Source organism: Rattus norvegicus, chromosome 11 (genome assembly GCF_036323735.1).
Source record: "Rattus norvegicus strain BN/NHsdMcwi chromosome 11, GRCr8, whole genome shotgun sequence".
NCBI classification, from domain to species: domain Eukaryota; kingdom Metazoa; phylum Chordata; class Mammalia; order Rodentia; family Muridae; genus Rattus; species Rattus norvegicus.
Window position 1 is genome coordinate 42102132 of NC_086029.1, and position 23257 is coordinate 42125388.

General features: G+C 38.8%; 1 protein-coding gene across 1 annotated transcript; it reads right to left on the reverse strand.

The window, feature by feature from the left end:
- Positions 1-939: 939 nt before the first annotated feature.
- Positions 940-11332, reverse strand: Krtap21-1l (keratin-associated protein 21-1-like). Its single transcript, XM_063270890.1, has 2 exons — positions 10992-11332; positions 940-1054 (listed from the first exon to the last, which is right to left on the reverse strand). The coding sequence occupies exons 1-2, from the start codon at positions 11330-11332 to the stop codon at positions 940-942; spliced, it is 456 nt and encodes a 151-aa protein (XP_063126960.1).
- Positions 11333-23257: the final 11925 nt, after the last annotated feature.

Genomic DNA, 23257 nt, shown 5'->3' on the forward strand with positions numbered 1-23257 from the left:
TAAAATCATTGGTCATCAGCGAAAATCAAATTAAAACTTCTCTGAGATTCCATCTCCCAGCAGGATGAAGGACTGGCCATCATAAAGAACTCAAGTGATACCAAGCTCTGTAGTAGATGTGGCCAAAAGGAAAGCTTGTTCAGTGTTGGCAGAAGTGTAAAGTGGCACAGTCTTTAGAGACATCATTGTAGGTGTGGTGGTTTCTCAGAAGTTAATTATAATACAACGCAGATATATCACTTCTGGGAAAATATCCAAAGGAATCTACATCCTATTACAGATTCTTGCTCACATCGTTAGAGTTGTGTGTTTAACTTAGAGTTCCTAAAACAGCCTAGAAACTAGAGGTTATTAGTGCATTTGATGCCCTACAGGAAGGGATTAGAACATAATTGGGAGTGAAGTTGAGGTGGGGAATTCTTGGGATGTTAAAGCAAGGATAGGGTGGGTGGCTTTGATGCATATAGGGACATTTTATTAAGAAAACCACCTGCCAGCCCTCCAAGATTTATCTCACATATTTTAAAGCACACCATAATTCAATTAGTGAATTTCAAAATGCTATTCATTAATGGTGACAATGACATAAAGAAGTCAATATTTCTTATTAAATAAATTATTTTATTCGGAAACTGCATTTTTCCATATTGATGTATTCAAATTGGAGATTTCTTCTGTGACTCTGAAGATAACTGCAGCACACACTCAAAAAGACACTTGTAAGGATTTATACTCCAAATTGCAGTTAAACAAAATCCATCTTCCACCACAGGCTGAAGTATTAGGCTACCAGGTGCAAACACACACTGTGACATGCTTTCAGGTGTCGGCTCACAGCAGTCAGTCACATCTTGGCCTTGAAGTAAATGGACAGAGGTTCCTGCTGGATTTGCCCTTGTAGTACTTATTCCCAAGGTGAAGGAGGAATTGAAGAGAAGACTAACAGCAAGAAGAATGGCATTTTCTGTAGCAAAGTGGTCTGTAGCTACAGCAGCCAGAGCCATATCCACAGCCATATCTACAGCCATAGCCAGAGCCATATCCACAGCCATATCTACAGCCAGAGCCAGAGCCATATCCACAGCCATATCTACAGCCATAGCCAGAGCCATATCCACAGCCATATCTACAGCCAGAGCCAGAGCCATATCCACAGCCATATCTACAGCCATATCTACAGCCACAGCCAGAGCCATATCCACAGCCATATCTACAGCCAGAGCCATAGCCATAGCTAGAGCCCCAGCCATATCTACAGCCAGAGCCACAGGCATATCCACAGCCACTATTAGAGCCAGAGCCATAACCATAGCCAGAGCCATATCCACAGCCATATCTACAGCCATATCCACAGGCAGAGCCACAGCCAGAGCTGTAGGCACAGCCTCCACAGGAGTTTCTGTAGTAGTTGCAACACATGGCGTTGAGATTAGGTCTCAGTTGAGTTGGGTATTTCTGAAGTGAAGCTGTCATCCAGTCTCCTCAGACCTTTATATACTTACGAGACTGGATGCCTCATGCCTCACATGGGCTCCTCTCTTTTAACAGCCATCTTCCTAAAGTGAACTCACACTATGAACAGTCATGCTAGGAATTCACAATTTACTTCTTAGGAGCTCATACAAGCATTCAAGGAACTACAGATATATTTTCTGAACATTTAAACTTATGCACCATAATTTATTCTTCATAATTCATTTTATGACTATGACATAACAGAAAACATTACAACATATATGGAACCTATAAAGGTGTGTTTGTCACTGTGTCATTGAAGGTCTCTGGCATCAAATGCTGTATACTTACTTATAGTTAGTTAAGAGTGTCACCAACAGCAGCAGCAGTAGATTCACCTTGGCTCCTGCTCTCCTTCCCCATGCTTCCCTTCAGCAGACCTCTAAATTACTTTTCATGGATTCTGGACAGAGAAGTCTACCTTAAAAAGCTACAACCACTTCTGAAACCTCTCCCTTCCCTCTACATAAGTCTTGTCCATTTGTCCTTCTGCTCCTCTGTAGACAAGCAATGCTATTTCTTCCCCTTTTCAACACATTTTATTAAAATTCCTATGCATCAGCTTCTGAGTATATTTATCTCAAGTAATTTAAATGTGAATAGATCCAAAAGTCTCGATGCAGAGAATTGAAAATGTCTTGGTTCAATGAGTCACTCATTCAATACGTTTTAGACAAATTGACTGGAAAATTTTTAAGCAGGTCAGTTTTTATGAGATTACTCAGTTCACACTTAGAGTTAGTCAGTGTTTCAATGCTTCCTTATAAATTGTGATTTAAGTAAGAAATATTCCAGATGAGTGGAGTGCATATGTAGATGACAGATTTCAATCAAACAGTACAGAATTATAACTAGAAGCAGCATGACTTAATGTCTTGTTGCTTGGAGTGGTGATTATGGGAAATAGCCATGCCGTGTGCTTTTAGGCATCTATAAGAGATGGTTTTGGCCAAGGACAGAAACATAATTATGAAGCATGCATATCATCTAGCCTCCATAAATGGCCATAACGTACAGGAGATCTTTACTTTCACCTTACAACCTTATACCTAAATTTACCTTTTTTCTCATTATTTCTGTAGTGATGTGTTACTATAAAATGACCTCTGTCTCAGACTTAGCTGTCTTAAATATTTGCTGGGGGCCACTCTAGTGGGAGATCTTCTCTCATGTTGGTTCTTCCTGAGGCAGCTGAGGGAGAAGAGCATTTGGAGGGTAAGACTTTGTCTTAATAGATTCGGGGGTAAGATTTTGTCTTACAAGATAGTTAGGGTTGCTGTATAATAATAAAATTTTACTTATCTAAATCTAAGTTATATGCTACTTACCTGATTTACTTATCTATGTCTAAGTTACTATGTTATGCTACTGTAGCTGACCTTCCTTCTGTGTTCCTCTGAGATCAGAAACTCTCCAGTACTTAGCACCTCATTCTAAAACAGCAGGAGATAAAGATTAACTGATAGGGCCTTTTCCCTTTTGTCCCTATGCCTCTTGCTTGTCTGGCTAGGAGGAAGTTTGGAGCAATAAACTATTGAACCAAGAGAAGTAAATAGCGCTTGCAGAAGTAAAAACTTTCACATAAGCAAATTTGCATAAACTTATATAAGGCCATATAGAGATTCATGAATGTGCATTTATACATTTCTACTCAATTCAGTTCGGCTCAGCTTGCATGCATTCTCACAATTACATACTTACACAGACATCCATACTTACATATGCATATGGAGCAAAAGACCAAGCACTAGTGCAGAAAGAACTCATTCATTCTGGATGAAAAATGAGCTCCAATCTTTATTGCATAGAGAAAGAAAAAGCTTGTACCCTTTTAATACTAAGTGAATTAAACCCAAGTTTGTAAGAAGGAAGCTTAGTTCTCTTTAATAAGTCCAAGCCTGCCTTGTTACTAAGAAAGGACCTGTTCTGTCCCATGATAAGGAGAAGCCTGCCTGCTCCTTCTGCTCTCTGCAGCTGCTTCTTTTTTTCCTCTTTCCCTCTGCATTCTGCTCATTGCTCTCTTAGTATTTTATGTTATCTATAGTCTCTAAGTTATTTCACTCTGCATTCTCCTAATCTCACTCTTTTCTCATGCTCTGATGTCACAATAATATTCTTACTCTCAGTGCCTTTTCTCCCAATGCTAGGCCTATACTTCTAAGTTCTAGTTGTATTCAGTTCTGTCTAAAAAGTGTTCTGTCTAAAAACTTCTCCTCAATTCAGTTCCTCTCCCAGCTCAGTTCTTCTCCAGTTCTGACTCTTCTCTTTGTCCTCAGTACTTAAACATCTTTCATTCATGATCACATGTTAAAAAGTTCATCACAAGTTCACACAAAAAAATCAAATCATAAATTGAAATAGAAGTTTACAACAGAGAATGTTTACATGCATATAAATTAGGAGTAATTATCTGGCTAAACATCCATCACCTGTCACAGCTCCACAGGTTCACTGAAGGTTTAAAACCATAATTACTTTATTGGTGATGTTTTGTGTAGATAAACCCGGTCAATATTTTATCTTCTATCCTAGCACCTATAATAAATCATTAGTTCCCTTCTTATGACCTTTGGTTAATTGTTTTACAACCTCTTGGATGTGCTCTGAGTAAGAGAAAGTCTGGTTACTATCTAGGAGCAATTAACTGGTGATACTTAGGAGACTGGCAGAGTTCTCACTGCAGTTTTGACTATCAGAAAAGGACCTAATAGCAGTCTCACTACAAAAGAGCTTAATTATGTCTGTTATAACTTTAGGAATTCTTATAAAATCACCATTAAGACTTAAGTCATCTATTTGTCTATCTAGCATCACTACAGATCTTCATAGATCTATATTGTTATAAATATTTAATAACAGGACAAGAATATTAATAGCAGGAATCTTCCCTAAAATGAATTCCCTTACAGCCTTACCATATAAGGGTGAACCTGTTGCAAATTATATAATAATCTGAAGCAGGCCATCTCAGGAAGATCACCTGCTACTTATTAGGTTGTCCCATTTTGGCTCCTGACAAATATCCCCACTGGAGGCTTCACTGGAGGCATCTTTCCCTTGTGCCTGTTTCACTTCTTTGCACACTGTAAATTTGTACTACCACAAGTTCAGCTATGGCGTGCACGCAATCATACCTCAGTGTAAAAATCTTTCAATAATTCTAATTTAGTAAGGAGTCAGAAGCCATATATTAGACAGTCACAGAGAATTCACCTCAAAATTATTATTCCATGAAAAAGAATTTAAATATACTGTCAATATTTCTTAAAGACTATTAGTCTTCAAGAAAGTCTAACAGAAATGCTTGCAGGATGAAAGACTGAGACAAGGCCTCTTTGCCATTTAGTAAACAGTCTGAAATCTAGGCTGCAGCTCATAGTACTGTACTAGACACTTGAAATTCATGAAAAGAGCAGCTATCATGTTAAAAATTTCTGTCGTGATAAAAAATTCAGAATAAGGAAATTTGACAGGGATTAATATGTTTGATTATGGTGACAGATTAGCATGTGTAATCATAATTCTAAAGTTGGAAATTTATGTGCACTGCATTCATGCACGTTTTATGAATGGTGTCTCAATAATGCTGATGAACAGATATATAAACAAACAAACCTTGCTGTGTAGTCATTAGAAAAGTAGGACTACTGCTAAGACTGAACCCCCAGTGAACTAGACTATGGGGGGAGGGCGGCAATGGGGGGAGGGTTGGGAGGGGAACACCCATAAGGAAGGGGAGGGGGGAGGGGGATGTTTGCCCGGAAACCGGGAAAGGGAATAACACTTGAAATGTATATAAGAAATACTCAAGTTAATAAAAAAAAATGTAAAAAAAACTGTCATATTTCAGTCAAGGTTGTTTTAAAAAAAAAAGTTCTCCAAAAAAAAAAAAAGAAAAGAAAAGTAGGACTAACCTACTAGAACATAGTGGGGATCCTCAGTGAGTTTTAAAAACAGACACAGGATCAGAAAAGACTTAGCGAGAGACAGTCACTGATGAAGGAGGAGGGGATAGACAATTCTGTCATCTGGTTCCATGTATATGGCTTGGAGGCTGTACCAACATCATAAATGAAAAAAAAAAAGACTTGGCAGTACAAATTCATACCCCCAGTACTGGGAACTGGAGAGAGAAGGAACTTACAGGTCAGGTCCAGATGAGTGAGATGATGCTATCCCTACAAAAAAGTGAATGGAAGTCTTGTCTTCTTATCTCAACATGTAGCAAACATATGTGCGCATGTCACACAAATACACACAGATACAAGCACATGGATGCACACACACACACACACACACACACACAGCTCAGCACAGTGGAGGGATAATACAGCTCCCTTCTTTCTATTTTGATGTCTTACATTTCTTTTCTATGCCATATGACTGAGTCACCTATTACAATATTACAGTGAACAGACATGAAAGAATTAGCCATAAAGAATTAGCCATACTTTTGGAAAAGCTTCAACTTTTCTCTGTAGAATAGTTTCCTCAGAAAATTGGCCATAGTACTACCTGACGACCCAGTCATACCACTCCCAGACATATACCCAAATGATGCTCCAACATATAAAAAGGACACATGGTCTCTACAATATTCATAGCAGCCTTATTCATAATAGCCAGAAGCTGGAAAGAACACAGATGCCCTTCAACAAAGTAATGGATACAGAAAATGTGGTACATCTACACAATGGAGTACTACTCAACTATCAAAAACAATGACTTCATGAAATTCATAGGCAAATGAATGGGACTAGAAAATGTCATCCTGAGTGAGGTAACCCAGTCATAAAAGAATACACATAGTATGCACTCACTGATAAGTAGACATTAGTCCAAAAGCTTGAATTACCCAAGATACAATCCACAGACCACATGAAGCTCAAGAAAGACAACCAAAGTGTGGCTGCATCATTCCTTAGAAGGGAGAACAAAAATATTCATAGGAGAAGATAGGGAGACAAAGTTTGGAGCAGAGACAGAAGTAATGGCCATTCAGAGCCTGCCCCAAACTTTGTCTCCCTATCTTCTCCTATGAATATATATATATACAGCCAGCAAACTCAGACAATATTGCTGATGTCAAGAACTGCATGCTGACAGGAGCCTGATATAGCTGCCTTCTGAGAGGCTCTGTCAGAGCATGACAAATACAGAGGTGAATGCTAGCAGCCAACCATTGAACTGAGAACAGGGTCCCCATTGAAGGAGCTGAAGGGGCTTGCAACTCGATAACAACAATACCAACCAACCAGAGTTCTCAGGGACTAAATCACCATCCAAAGAGTACACCTGGACAGACCAGCTGCATATGTAGCAGAGGATGGCCTTTTTGGGCACCAATGGGAGGAGAAGCCCTTGGTCCTGCCAAGGCTGGATGCCACCACCCCCCAGTGTAGGAGAATGTCAAGGTGGGGAGATGGGAAGGGGAAGGGTTGAGTGGGGGAACACCCTCATACAAGAAGGGGGAGAGGAATGGGATAGGGGCTTTATGGATGGGAAACCGGGAAAAGGGAAAACATTTGAAATATAAATTTAAAAATCCAATAAAAAATAAAAATAATATTCCTCAGGAAAAAAAGAATATAATGTTAGCATCAGACATGATATGTGTGCTTTAATATGTTTATGTAAACTGCTTACAAGTAAAAATGGTCGAGATTTTTATTGTAGAAATTGACAAATATTTCCAGTTGTGTCTCAGTATCTAGTACTATTGTTATGTGAGGTTTGTCCTTCATTGTCTTAATATGGTGTGTCCTGTTTTTTTTTTATTAAAGTGTAACAATCCATCCTTCCATAACAAGGCAAATTCTAGTTGTTCTTGGGGAATGATTCTTATAAAGCCTGGTAGATTTCAGTTTGCTAGTATACCACAGAAGATTTCCACATGTGTGTGCATCAGAATTGCTAGCCCCTTATTTTGTTTTCTTGTCAAACTCTGTCTTACTTTGGATAACAAAGAAACACAAACAAATATGGGAGTGTCCCTATTCTTCAATTCTGTGGAAATGTTAGATATAGTTTTGCTCTTGATCTTTAAATAATTTATAAGGAAAAGTGAAGTGCTCTCTCTCTCTCTCTCTCTCACTCACACACACACACACACACACACACACACACGCACACTTACATGCAAGTGGGCATCATCAGGGCACGAGATGATTATCTAGAGAATGGAAAGATATATCACATTGTACCTGATTGCTATCTCTTACTTGCTCTGATTTTGAAACACACTATTGATAATTATTATTAAAAAATCCTCATATTACAATATGTGATGTTCTTCATTTTGTTTTATATTTCTGCCTATTTTGTGTGATAATCTATTCTCACTTTCTATTGTTTATAATTAATATTCAATTTTATTACAACTGATATTTATAACACATATTCACTTTTTTCATTTATCTACTATGAATGGATTGTGTTGTTAATTGTGAAGTGAGTCTCTGTTGAGCATGAAAGAATTGAGCACTGTCTATTCACTCATTTAAGCATTGAGTATTCAGGATTAAATAATTCTAGCCGTGTTAATTAAAGTTGTGATGATGCTATTTACTTGGGTCCTTTCTAATTATTCAGGGAAACCTAGAAATAATAGAGGTAGGTTGGTTCGAAGCTCATCACAAACGTCATATTATTCTTCATGGGTCCACAACAACTTTGGCATTGTTTTTCCTGGATTTGCAAACACCTTGGTTCTTACTCCATTCTCCAGACTATGTTTTTTGCTTATCCTTCACTTATGGAATCATGAAATCCCTAACAAGAAGTGACTGAGAAAGATTAACCAGCTAAGTGAGCTGTCTTAACCAGCCACATTAATTAGCTAGACTTCTGAGTAAGAAATCTTGCTCAGCCTTACAAAACCTGGAGATCCAAACGCTTGAATCACTTCAGGACTGGGTGACGTAGGGAAGGCTTTTTTAGTTTAATGCCCCTCTAAACATTTAAGCAACTTGCCATATTGTGAAGGAATATTATTTCCTTCAATTTAAATTCCAACAGTTGGTATAATTGGTCTAATTCCTTCTAGTGGCACCTAATTCCATGCCATACATAAAAAGAAAGATTTTAAAAATATGCAAAACAATGAAGAGAGCTCAGTCTGTGGTTAGAGTCAAATATGAACTCACACTAGTAACACAGAGGGATCATCTCAGAGAAGAATGGGTAGAGTTGAAAGGAATGGTTGCCTAGTAGATGATAAAGAGAAAACTTTCTCAATGTAGAGAGATGTGAAACTGGAATTAAATGTAAGAAGGAAGCTTCCAGGAGGTGAGTGATCCAAATGTGAAATGTAAATATTTTAATGAATTAATAAATGTAGAATTTTGGCTATTTTAATAAAAATATTTCCATACAATATTTTTATCTTCTTTTACCCTCCCTCAATTTCCCCAAGCATCTTCCCGACCTCTCTACCTCCCCGACCTTCTGTTCTTTTTCTCTTGTTCTTTGAAAAACAAAGGAAAAGAAACAAGACACACATACTGCAAAAATATGCCCACAAAACCAGAAACTAAAATATATGTGTAAACTATAAAAAAAGTTCAACAAAGGCAAAGTGAGTCAAAAAGAATCTACAAAAGTACAATCGAGTTCATCCACTACCTCATGCTCTTACGATTTATGCCTCCTTTTAACATAGACCCCCTGAGCCTTGAGAGGATAGAGACATCCCATTTATACCCAAGTGTTCCAATGTCTTCCGCTCTCCGCACATTTCCAGTAGTTCTGCAGTGAAGAGGAAAGGGGGACCAATGTTCATGACTCTATATGATCATGGAAAGTAATCAAACAGAAATAGCAAATATGGATGAATATAAGACTTAATTGTCCTCATCATAAACTCCTCCTTTTCATAAATGTCAATACCCAAATGGACACATGGTAGCAAAGATAGATCTTTTAAAACAAATCATGCTTCATGATGAAAAAGGTTTTTCAAAGATAACTAATATGTTTTTATTACCTGAAGTGCACAGAGGAGATAAAATGTGCTTTATTCTACATATTCACTAGTATAAATATATGTGTGTAAATATATATATATATATTTCTGTATTTATAAACACAAAATAACATATTAATGGGATCCATAGCTAGATACAGAACTCATTACATTCCAAGTGCTCCTAGTACACAGTATCAAGCCACTGTGTTGCTTTTGCTGCTAATATTTTCTCAAATTACATAAGTTTTGTAATGTGGGAGTTTTTTCAACTGGCAGCAAATGAACCTTCATACATTTGGAGGCTTCTAAATTTCATTCTTTTCCAGAAGATGTGTGCAACTTATAGAATCATCATTTCTCTTGAGACCTTTTTTTAGTTGAACTGAGATAGAGTAAATTATAACATAGTTATGAATGGCTGATGGGGAAAAGAATAGAAATCAAAATCAAAACTACAAAAAATTTAAATGTCACAAAAAGCCTGTGGGAACAAGTAATCATCTAACAGGAAGGGAATGCTTTATTTAGCTATGTACGCAAAATAGGTATATATCTGCACAGCAGGAATTTAACAAGTCACCTTTCCACTACTTAAGCTTTTGTTCACTCAGATTCTTGTTCTTCTCCCCAGTACCCCAAATCTATTATTTTTCAAAACCTGGCTGGGTGACCAACATAATTGCTGGTTGCAAGCCTCTTCTCCTCATCTTTAACTGAGTGGCCACACAAGACAGTAATAGGCAAACAGCAATAAGCAGAAAGGAAGACGTTCCCTATTCGAAAGTGTAGACCAAGGTCCTCGGTAAGCTTTGATTTCCTTCATCATCAAACCATCCTTGCTTTCAATCCTAGAACACTAGTCATGTTCATCACCCACTTTGAAACATAAAGCAATACAGCAACAGCAAGAAGGAAGGCCCCAGTGCTTTCCAAGGGCTTAGTTCTAGCATATTTTCTGCACTCTAAGATGTCTTATTTCACATATTTCAAAAATGTTAGCTTTCAACTAATATATTTCAAGTACGTAATAATTAAGGATAATGCCAACACAGACCAGAGTTCATAGTAGATACATTGTTTTTATTCAGAAACTGGAATTTTCCCCACATTTGTCTATTCCAACTGTACATTTCTCCTGTGCTCGTGAAGACAACTGTATCCCAGGCTCAAAGAGACAGTTGTGAAGGGTACACTCCAAAACCCAGTAAAATAAAATCCATCTTCCATGATGAACCAAACTTGTTAGTTTATCTCAGGAGCAAACACGTATTGTGAGTTGCTTTTCATTGTTCAGCACACTTGTCAGTCATTTCTTGGTCTTGAAGGGAATAGATGGGAATTCCAGTTCCACTTGCTCTTCCACTGCTTAGTTTATGGGTGGAGAATTTATGGTACAGATTAGCAGCAAGAGGAATGGCATTTTCTGTAGCTACAGCAGCCAGAGCCGTATCCACAGCCATACCTGGAGCCATATCCACAGCCATACCTGGAGCCATATCCACAGCCGTACCTGGAGCCATATCCACAGCCATAGCCAGAGCCATATCCACAGCCATAGCCAGAGCCATATCCACAGCCATAGCCTAAGCCATATCGACAGCCATAGCCAGAGCCGTATCCACAGCCATAGCCAGAGCCATATCCACAGCCATAGCCAGAACCATATCCACAGCCATAGCCAGAGCCATATCCACAGCCATAGCCAGAGCCATATCCACAGCCATAGCCGGAGCCGTATCCACAGCCATATCTTGAGCCGTATCCACAGCCATAGCCAGAGCCATATCCACAGCCATAGCCGGAGCCGTATCCACAGCCTCCACAGGAGCTTCCGTAGTAGTTACAGCACATGGTTACAGGAGGTGAGGTTTCAGGTGAGAAGCAGAAGAATGTCTCAGAAGTGTGAATGTCAACCAGTCTCCCTGGACTTTTATACCCTACAGAGATTGATGGCTCATGCCTCACATGGGCTCTGTTCTCTCATTTTACAACCATGGCTCTAAAATGGATTCATTCTCCAAAAATTCAGTTAGGAATTCACAATTTACTTACTACTACTCTAGGAACTTTAAAAAAGCATTAAAGGAAATAATAGTAATATATATTCTGAAAGGTGAAGCTTAACTTACCTTCTATAAATTCATTTCATGACCATGACACAACATAACACATCATCAAATATGTATGACCAACAAGAATGTGTTTGTGGTTATGTTTTTCAAGATCCTTGGAAATATCACCATTAACAGCTGTAGCAGGAGAATCATGATAACGAGAATCTCGTTTTTACCACTAAAATCAGTCCAAATTACTGTTCATAGATTTTTTTTTACAAAGACTTGAGTTTTAAAGCTACATCTACAGCTAGAATTCAATTCTTTCTGAAGTACGACTTGGTAACTGCATTATCCCCTGCATGAACTCTTTCTATTAAATTGTTCATTCATCAATTCTAAAATGAGACTTAATCTTATCATTCACTGACAAATGTTTCCAATGGTTCCCTTGTAAAGGATTAAAAATGTCTTGGCTCAATTTTTTTTATTGTTGTGCTTCCTTTAAGTCAAATTCTTAAACATGAGTCAATCTAGGCAATTGTTCAAAGTCTACTCCTGCTACTAATGCAGTATATAAATAAATATAATTACTTTTCTCTACAATATAATTAGCCAAGAGTGAATGCTTCCATATGGGTGGAGTAGATGGTTAAATGGAAGATTTTAATCAAAGGCTATGTTTTAAGAGGCTAAGTATATAAACACATAGCTCAACATAATAAAAACAATTTACCCATAAAAACCCCATAGACACCACCATTACAAATAGAGAAACTCAAAGCATTCCCACTAAAACAAGGAGCAAGACAATGATATAATGCTTGAAACTTTAGCTACATCAATATGACAACTGAAAAAGACTAAGGAGAGACAAAAAAAAAGAAAGAAAGAAGTCAAAGTGTCCTTATTTGTAGGTAATCTGATTTTATACATGAGACTCTACAAAGGCCTCACCAGGAATTTTCCACAGCTGACAAGTTCTTTCAATAAAGTAACAGGACACACAATTTAGAAACAGGTCAGTAGCCTTTCTATATAAAAATGACAAAAATACCAAGAAAGAAATTACACAACATTTAGAAAAGAAATTGAAGAAGACATAAGAGGATAGAAAAAAATGCCCCATGCTCATAGATCAGTGGGATTAATATTGAAGTTCTAAGTATAAGGAGTGTTAATAATCAGAATGCTGATTATGGTAAATAACCAGGAATCATATTTACCAATGTTTCTCAAAGAGTAGGTTTTAAGTGTTTTAATATTAAAAATCTATATGGCCTATTATTCATGCTAACTTTATTTATTTATTTATTTATTTATTTATTATTTATTTATTTATTCTTACACTCCAGATTTTATTCCTCTCCCAATCTTATCCCCCACCCCACCCCTGACAGTTCCACATCCCATACCTCCTCCCTAACCCTCAACCCTCCTCCCCCTGTCTCCACAAGGATGTGAGTATCAAGTGAGGGATGGGGTTGCTGACCTATAGTTAAATCTCTGACCTATAATTCTTTCTGTCTGAAAGAAATGCAAGGATAGAAATGGAGAAGAACCTGAGGGAAAGGTCCAGCAACAGGCCCAAAGTGAGATCCAGCTCAAGGGGAGGCCCCAAGACCTGACACCATTACTGAGGCTATGGGGCATTCACAAAAAGGGACCTATCGTGATTGCCCTGCAAAAGACCCAACAAGCAGCTGAAAGAATCAGATGCAGATATGTGCACCCAACCAAAGAACAGAACTGACCCCTCTGGTTGAATTAAGGAAAAGCTGGAGGAAGCTGAGGAAGAGGGCAACCCTGTAGGAGGACCAGCAGGCTCAATTAACCTGGACCCCTGAGATCTCTCAGACACTGGATCACCAACCAGGCAGGATACACAAGCTGAGATGAGACCCCCAACATATATATAGCAGAGGACTCCCATGTCTGGGTTCAATCAGAGAAGATGCACCTAACCCTCAAGATACTGGAGGCCCCAGGAAGTCTGGTAGGATGAGTAGAGTAGGGACATCCATATTAACCTTCTTGATAGGGCAATTCTGTGGAATTTTTCAGGTGCTCCTCTCATGTCTCTGCTCGTAACAATATTTCAATAGCACATTTAATGCCGCTGTTTCGACACAGTTTGCAAATGCGACATGGATAGTGGTTGACGTTTCTGGGATCTGTTTTTACCTTTACCTTTAACTTCATGCTATCTTCATCAACTGTTTTCCATGAAAAGAATTTCTGTTACATGTCTCTTATGACTATTCGTCAAACGTCTCTGCTTTGAGATTCATGCTGGGCTTGCTTTAGTAGGTACCTTTACATCTTGCATTATGCAACAGTAAATTTTGTGTCTTAGCACTGATTCAACTACAGTAGGTGCAAAAATGATCAGTCTGCTGAGGACCTAATCAGTGAGAGGAAGACATACAGGGAAATCAACCAGCTTGAAAAAAAATCTAAGACCAGAAACCCAAATCGATTATACGTATGTACATTAATATAAAACTTTAAAAATGTTCAAGGGAGAAAGATCTTAAATGGGATACTAAACACGTCATATGAATAGTTCAGGGAGATGTTGTAAGATAGTTGCCAAGATTTTATTATGAACCTAAAAATGAGAAAAAGAGAGTAGCTCTCATATTCCATGTTGCCATCATGAGCTTGTCAGGTCTCACCTTCTCCAGGCAGGCTATAATTCTTTTTCTTCTGCATGATTCTTTACGTTAAATTTCTCATAAGTTTTTCTATAAAGAAATTTACCATTTATAATAGAATAGTTATTAAAATGGACTTCCTTTACAGGGAGAGACTTTACTATTTCAATAACTTCATTGTTGGAATATAATTAAGTCCATTTCCTAAAAATTCTTTTTAAGATTAATCAGACCACCCCCATGTTTGTGTTGTAAACCAGAGCTTCCTGTGGAAATAGTGCCAATCAGTCGTTACTTTAGATGAGAAGAGTGGGTTTAAAAAACAAACAAACAAACAAATGTTCAAATGAAAGTATACAAATTTTCAATTAAAAACTTTAATGCCTTGCAAAACAGAATGGAAATTATAGAACAAAGTACTATGTATCTCAACAATGCCAAAAGGATGGTTTTGAGGAGCTAAAGAGATGGCTCAGCAGCTAAGAGACCTGCTGCTCTAACAGAAAACCTCGATTCAGTTCCCAGCACCCACAATGAGTGGCTCACAACCATCTGTAACCCTAGCTCCAAATTATCACACATCTCTCCTAAACTCTGTGAGCCTTACACACACACACACACACTCATACACTCATACACACACACTCATACACACACATACTCATACACACACACTCATACATACACACATACACACTCATACACACACACACTCACACACACACACATTCACACATGAACAACGCAAAAAAATTTTAAAGTAGATTTTAACTTATTTTTTTAACCACCAAAATAACTGTGGGAGTTCATAGACCTCTCAACTCATTTCATTCAGTCATTACACACCGTTTCTCAGGTGTACTCTTTCCTATCCTCCCAAAATAGCATCCAACGGCTGCATTTATTCACAATAGTGTTGCTAGGTTCCTATAGTTCAGACATTAATTAATAAGTCCAAACTCGTAGTGACATTTTTATTCACCTTTCCCACCATTCATATGATAAACAGGTTCCTCATCCACAATTTCTCATTCATTTGCAGCTCCTTGATGTTTACCTTACTTGAACTTCTCATGGATATCTTTTAATGCAGTTACTGAACAAGGAAGATCTTCCATTATAGCATAGATGGTAACTGGGTGACAATCAGATGGGGCTGGCTTTACCTGGATGTCTGGGAAAGTGGGTAATAGAAAGACTACATGGAGGGCAGGTAGTACCTGGTCGGGCAATACCAACCTATAGTGCTCCATATGTGACAAGGACTTCCTGGAGTAGCTTATCCAGCAGTAGTGAAGACAAATAAGATTGCTCTCAGGCAGTAAGTCTAGAGCATAAAAGAAAAACTAGAAGGATTTTAAATTTGCTGACTCATCTTCCGATTCACCCTTTGATACTTGATCTTTAATTATGAATACAGACTTCAGCTTTCTCAAGAGAAGATGTACACATATGTTGAAGGAAGTGTTCCTTTGTCTAGCTTTGGGATTGAGATGATGAAGGGAAGAAGAGATTGTTGGCCAAATGTGTCTGAGATCTAGTGGAGTCTGAGGTTCAGAAAGTTCTAGCTGCTAAAGCCTGTCATGGCTGTTTCATCTAAATTTTTTCTCTAGAAAACGTCTTGCAACAGATGTGTGTGCAAATACAGATGTGTGTGCAAATACAGATGTGTGTGCAAATACAGATGTGTGTGCAAATACAGATGTGTGTGCAAATACAGTTTAAATATATATGAAAATGCACAGATTCATCTACAACCTGCAGTAAACAAAACCATGTGGTACTAACGAAAGAGTAGAAAGTTCTATATACAACAACCAAAAGAAGCATTCATTAAATAAACCTTACTTTCCACCACCACATTGCTTCTCCAGTCTTCCAGGATACCCCAAATACCACAGCAGTCATCACTGACACAGAGGACATAAATTCTGTCCAAAATAAACGAAATGCATCGACTCAAGAAGTATTATTTTTCCAACCATGACAGACTTATGCACCACATAAAAACCAGGGTAAGAGAAACAGGAAACGTTGATTCACGTTTTTGTACGTGATTGACAATCTTCAGTCTTTGATGCCTGTAATAGAAGCATTTATACACTCTCAACAAGTTCTCTGAAGTGTCAATAGCTACCCGTCCCGTGTGTGAGTGTAGGAATGAGAGAACGGAGCACTTTTATGGAGAAATCTTAATCTTGAAATACTTCATTAAGATGTTTATCAAAAGATTTATTTTACTTTTAATCATGTGTATTGTATGCCTGTCTCTGTATAGGTACATGGGCATGTGTACAGTTGCTCACAGAGGCCAAAAGATGGTATGAGATCCCTTAGAACAGCAGTTATAGGATCTTGTAGACTTTGCAAGAGCACCAAGCACTTGAGATATATATATATTCCTGGTATGTGATTCATGTGATTCACCCACTCAGCTGCTAGTGAGAGGAGCTAGTCTCTTCATAGCTATAACATCTGACTTAAGAAAACCCATTATTCTAAGTTCCTAATTTTACTAGAGAACAATGTGTGGTTCTCATCAGCTCGTCATCCTCTTAGGCCAGTTTCAAATCTACATGGAAAGGGCACAACAATTAGCCAAGCATCTGAGCACGTGACTCCAAGGATACATTCTGTATAGCAAAGCCCTGCCGGAGACTAGGCGGTGCATTGGGAATGCAGCTATAAAATGGGCTTGACGAATTACTCTCAAAGGTTTACTAGTTGCTAATTGCTTCACAGGTGACTGCATGGGAACCTGAGGGCTCTCACACAGAAGTTCAGCGCTTCATCTTCCTGTGAATCCACCTAGCCAACAAGACATTTTATAAGACATATTTCACTCCTAGGGCCATCCTTCAATAAATTTCTCATCAACTCTGTATACAGATTTAGCTCAAAGATAGAAAGTCAATATACTTTACAAAGAGCAGATGAATGCTTGTAAGCCATGAATTCTTTCAGTTATTTTATCTGTTTAATCTCAATTGAGAATGTGAGAGAAACTGGTACCAAATACATAGAAGTCAATGCGAGGCAATGTTGAGGAACATATTGCTATTACCAAATACAAGTACGCATTTTTCTTCTTTTTTTTTTCTTCTTTTTCATTGGTTATTTTATTTATTTGCATTTCAAATGTCGTTTCCCTTCTTGGTTCGCCTGTATTTTTCTTCTTTAAATTACATAAAATCCTCGTTTCATCAAAATATTGAACACAAGGTGCAGCAGAGACCTTATTACTTCTGATAGTAACCCACCTCACTCTGTAATCACTCCTCTGTAAAACACACACACACACACACACACACACACACACACACACACACACACACCTTACTCATCCCAATCATCCAATATCATATAGACGAAATTTATTTCAAAGTTTTGCTCCCACACCACTTCAGAAGGCCTGACTAAGGGATCCTTTTACTTTACTTACAGAATGGTCCCTTTTGAAATATCTCCTTAATCTGTACTAACATGCTAACATCCTCTGGTCACCCAGTGTGAGCAAGATTAACCACACAGTTTAGAGGACAGAAATGGCTGTTTTCTATTATTACGTAACAAATTATCATTTAAATTAAAGCTTAATACGGCATTCTTTATCTTGGTCTCAGATCCCTGTTTGTAAACTGAAAGTCTGGAGAAGGTTATCTGGGATCCGCATTCAAAGTCCCACAATGCTGCAGTAACAAGTCACAACCTTGTCAGAACAGGTTGTGCTCTTAACTGCTGAGCCATCTCTCCAGCCCCAGAGAGAGAGAGTGTTTGCTTACTACTTAAAAAATTATATGGCAAAAACAAAAAATTTTTTCATCTTTATTAACTTGGGTATTTCTTATTTACATTTCGATTGTTATTCTCTTTCCAGGTTTCCAGGCCAACATCCCCCTAACCCCTCCCTCTCCCCTTCTCTATGGGTGTTCCCCTCCCCATTCTTCCCCCATTACTGCCCTCCCCCCAACAATCACGTTCACTGGGGGTTCAGTCTTGGCAAGACCAAGGGCTTCCCCTTCCACTGGTGCTCTTACTAGGCTATTCATTGCTACCTATGAGGTCAGAGTCCAGGGTCAGTCCATGTATCGTCTTTAGGTAGTGGCTTAGTCCCTGGAAGCTCTGGTTGGTTGGCATTGTTGTTCATATGGAGTCTCAAGCCCCTTCAAGCTCTTTCAGTTCTTTCTAAGATTCCTTCGATGGGGGTCCCATTCTCAGTTCAGTAGTTTAATGATGGCATTCGCCTATGTATTTGCTGTATTCTGGCTGTGTCTCTCAGAGATCTACATCTGGTTCCTGTCAGCCTGCACTTCTTTGCTTCATCCATCTTACCTAGTTTGGTGGCTGTATATGTATGGGCCACATGTGGGACAGGCTCTGAATGGGTGTTCCTTCTGCCTCTGTTCTAAACTTTGCCTCCTTATTCCCTCCCAAGGGTATTCTTGTTCCCCTTCTAAAGAAGTAGTGAAGCATTCGCATTTTGGTCATCCTCCTTGATTTTCATGTGTTCTGTGCATCTAGGGTACTTTGACAATTAGACCTCAAAGCTCAGACATGTTCCTAACACATGATATTCCAGCATAGAGTGGGGACAGACACAGAATAGACAGATATAGAACTGTGTTATTCCTTCTCTCTTTCTGAGTTTATATAGTTCCCCCCAAATTAATTCTAATAATGTGTCGGCCTCATGATTTTAAGAAAGTCCTTTTGCAAATCACCTGATAAGGAAGTCATTCTTGATTGCAGTGTATCATATATTGCAAACAGCTCTGCCACAACAGGCCATTCGCGTCAACCTTACTGTCTCGAGAGTAACAGAGAGCACATCTGTAGTGTTAATCTTTTTGTTTAATTTACAATCTAGTAATTAACTCCCTCCAAGTTCCCCCTCCCACTTTTCTTCATCCCATTCCTCCTCCCTCCTTTCTCCAAGAGGATGCTCCGCAACCACCAGGTCTTTCCCTTCCTGGGTCCTCAAGTTTCTCAAGGATTAGGCACATCTTCTCCCATTGAGGTCTAGGATCAGCCTGTGGATGCTATCTGGTTGGTGGTTCGGTGTCTAGGAGCTCCCAGGGCTTCGGGTTAGTTGAGACTGGTGGCCTTTCTATGGGGTCCCCCTCCTCTTCTGCTTCTTCAAATCCTACTAATTCTTTATCACCAATGATTTAGGTACACAGTTTCATCTATTTCTTGGTATTGTTTATGCCAACACAAAAACAATCCCACTAAAGAGTCTACAGCTCATCGGCATTTCTCACTTTTAAGCTGCTGTTTCTTCCACTTTAGCTGTTGGGGTTTCTCTTTATTCCAACTGTTGTTTTGCACCACTGGCTCTATGTATGTGTGTGTGTGTGTGTGTGTGTGTGTGTGTGTGTGCATGTGCGTGTACGTGTGTGTGTGTGTGTGTGTGTGTGTGTGTGTGTGTGTTTCAACAAGGGCACGAATGCTGTCTAATATGGAAAGAAAGAAATGGATAAAGCTAAAATGCTCGCTCTTCCAGAAGACCAAAGTCCAAGTTTTAGAGCCACATCAGGCAGCTCACATCTGCCTGTGACCACAGTTGCAGGGGGTCATCTGTCCTCTAATAGACTTCCCAAGCACATGCATGTACACACATATGCATGAATTAGAATAAATCTTTTTTAAAAAAATACATCTTTTAGGAAAGCGAATTAGAAAGGCAAGATTCGGCTGATAAAGGACCATTCTTTTCATAGGTGGTTTATTCAAGATATGAAATATGGGCACGGGCCAGCTAAAGTGGTTGTGCAGCTTATATGAGTGACATGAACAGCTTAGAGCAAATCCTGTTGATCTCTAAGCAGGTCATAGGGAAAAAAGGCAAAATATGAAAGTGGGTTTGTTTTAGTCAGTTTTTACTACTGTAAGGAAATACCTTGATGGCTATCTCACAAAGGGCCCCATGGCTATATTTCTTTGTTTCTAGAGCTGATCACTCAGTATTGGAATCGGGACTTGTTCGCCCTCTTGGCAGCTGTTAACCTTTTATAGCTGTTTCATCTAAAAGGGAAGTCCCGTGCAACCTCCCCATCCACATCGACAGGACAACTGGAGACATCATTGCTGTGACCGTGTTTAGGGAGTCACACTGTTCAGACTCTCTGAGTGTAGCTTCCTTACCATAGCTGGAAGATCCAAACGCAAACCAACTTCCTGGCTGACTGGTTTCTATATTGTCTTCTACATTTTCCCATAATATTCCCTGTGCCTTAGGTGCAGAAGTGTTGTTTTTTGATGTGTAGATTGGAGCTGGGCATCCCATAGTTCCACTGGCTACATTTTAAGATAATCCAGGTAGCTGGATTATCATGGTACCATTTTATTTCACATAATGACAAAACATTGTCAATCAATACAGTTTAAAAATATTTAGTATGGCATTTGGTAGCTAGTGTATATTTTAGACTTCCTTTTAGATCAATCATTTTCAAAACTGTTCCATGGCCATATCTGGCAAGTGACTAGGCCAGAAATTGCAGCTTACTCAAGAGGCCTGAAAATCACTAAATGGAAATTATTACTCATGAAATTTTTCCCAATGGGGTTCATTGATCTAGAGATAAGCATCCATCGTATAGGTCTTTTTCCACCAGGTATCCACTCTGAACCGCTCTCCCCTCTTCTGTAAGTCTGATTCCGTTCATTTACTTTTAGAAGTAGTTTCTGACCCTGGACTGCCCTTCACCTCCATACTCTGACAGACATAGGCTCCCTGCTGTCACCTCATTCCCACTTGATAGTCACAAAACACCTGCACACACCTACTAACTATAACATGAAACTGTAAGTTATCGCCTTTTAACCAACTAAAGATTTCATATTCCTATAGTGTCTATGCTCTCAATTTGTTCCTCTGTGCCACAGAATAAAAGTGTAACATAAGTCTTAACATTTTCTTAAGTGGTTAAGCATAAATACTTGCTTGTGCAATGCAGAACCTCTATAGCAATGCAAGTACACATAAGTAGAAAGCATTGTAATTTCCTTATTAAGGAGCTTTACTTGATGCTTAACTCATTGCTGTCTCCAAATGCATGCCATAATATTAATGGTCTTCCTTTTCCTCAATAATGTGAGTATATATGACAAATACTCATTTTCTAACCTATGGCAGATTCATTATTCATTCATTCGCTCTCTCTCTCCCTCTCTCTCTCTCTCTCTCTCTCTCCGTCTCTCTCCCTCTCCCTCCCTCCCTTTCCCACTCATTCACAAACACAAACATTGACACACACTCACAAGTTTTCACACACAGATTCACATACACTCACAGATTCACACATCATCTCTCACACACACATGCACACACAAGCTTTCTCTAATTTAATGATCCCTGTGTCGTATTAGTATTACTATCCTATTCTCATTTTGCAGAATCTGAAATTCTCAAAATGTCTTCACTAAAACCAACACTTTTTATATTTAGAGGAAATGTTAAGTACCAGTTTGCAAAGCTCTCTTCCTAGATAGAGAAATTATCTTACATATGTTTACAAAGTGGCATCTGTCTTTGTTTCAGAATGCCTTCAATGTCAAGGAGTAAAATGAAATAATATAAAATTATTAGAATTTCTTTCCACTGATTTTCATCCTCACATCAGGCTCACATGCTAAGATATGACTTGTAAATGTACCAGATGTAAAAGGCCATGTTCTTTAGAGAAAGTCTGAGTCACTCAGTCTGACAAGTCTGTCATTGGCCTAGGCTCAGAACTGACTCTCATACTGTCCCCAGAAGTTCGTCTTCTTGTGAAGTCTGCAAACTCCAGAGAGTCAGACTTCATATGATAACCAATTCATGGGCTGAGGTAATGACACTGTTATTAATGCCGGTAGAATCTAAGGGTTCTACATGTTCAAGTCATAAAATGACACTGTAGTCAGAACATAGAAAACAGTATACCTTCTACTTCACATTGTCAAACAGAAACCCAGACCCAGCTTAGATTGCTCTATAAAGTGACACCAAGGCCCTATTGCTAAAAACAACACCTACACAACTCATTGAACATGGTTGAGAGAGAGCTTAACTAAAGCCTTCACTCCTACAGGGCTCACTCTTCCTGGTTCCTTCTAGTTCATGGTACCAGAAGCCTCTCTGCCCATTACCAAAGGAGAAGCATAAACACTAATCTAACTACAAACATTTCTATCTACAATGGTGTCCTGTTAGTATAAAGTTTCTCAGAGCAATTAACTAATGTCTGATATGACTTAAACCCCATCCCATGAGATGGAACTCAACCCTGAGACTGCTTGGATGACCAAAAAGCATGAGACTAAATTGTCCAGGGACCTAGCGTAAACAGAGTACTAAACTAAAAGAATGTAACAATAAAATGACTCCTAATGGGCTTCTGTCATACTCAGAGATCAGTGGCTTGCTCAGCCATCATCAAAGAAGCTCCTGCCTGCAGCAAAAATGAACAAATACAGAGACCCACAGGGACACAATATACAAAGAATTAAAAGTCTTGAAAGACTCAACTACAAAAAGTGATATTTCCATCAAACCCTTATTCCCAAGGCTCAGGGAACCCTACAGAAGAGGAGGCAAAAAGCAGAAGAGCCAGAGGGGAAGGAGGACAAGAGAACAAGGTTCTCTACACACATCACGACTGCTGCACACATGAACTCACAGAGACTGAGGCAGCATGCACGGGACCTTCACAGTTCTGTGCCAGATGGAAGCCTAGAGCTAAAGGAGAAGAGGACACAAACAACCGTCCTTTACCAGACACTGTCTCCAACTAATAACCCCCTCCAGATTAACATGTAGTTTTCTCCAAGGGAGTCTCACAGAGAAAACACACTACCCTTAAATATAGGCTGCACAGCCAGCAGTAGATAGCCAAGAGAAAATGAATTCAGTCACATCTTTGGAGGATCTTTATCTCATAATGTCAGGCTTTTTCTTTCTTTTTTTCTCTTTTCTTTTTTATTTTTATTCTATTTTATTTATTTCTCTCTGTCCCTCTATCTCTATCAGTATCTCTCTCCTCTCTATGTCTGTTTCTGTGCCTCTGTTTCTGTCTCTTTCT

What these genes read in the sequence shown, in the direction of transcription:
- Krtap21-1l (XM_063270890.1), bottom strand. Translation starts at nt 11,332, where the DNA reads ATGTGCTGTAACTACTACGGAAGCTCCTGTGGAGGCTGTGGATACGGC. An exon ending in GGCTGTGGATATGGCTCCAG is followed by an intron (nt 1,055 to 10,991) that starts GTACGGCTGTGG and finishes CTCTGGCTGTAG; the next exon opens with ATATGGCTGTGGATATGGCT.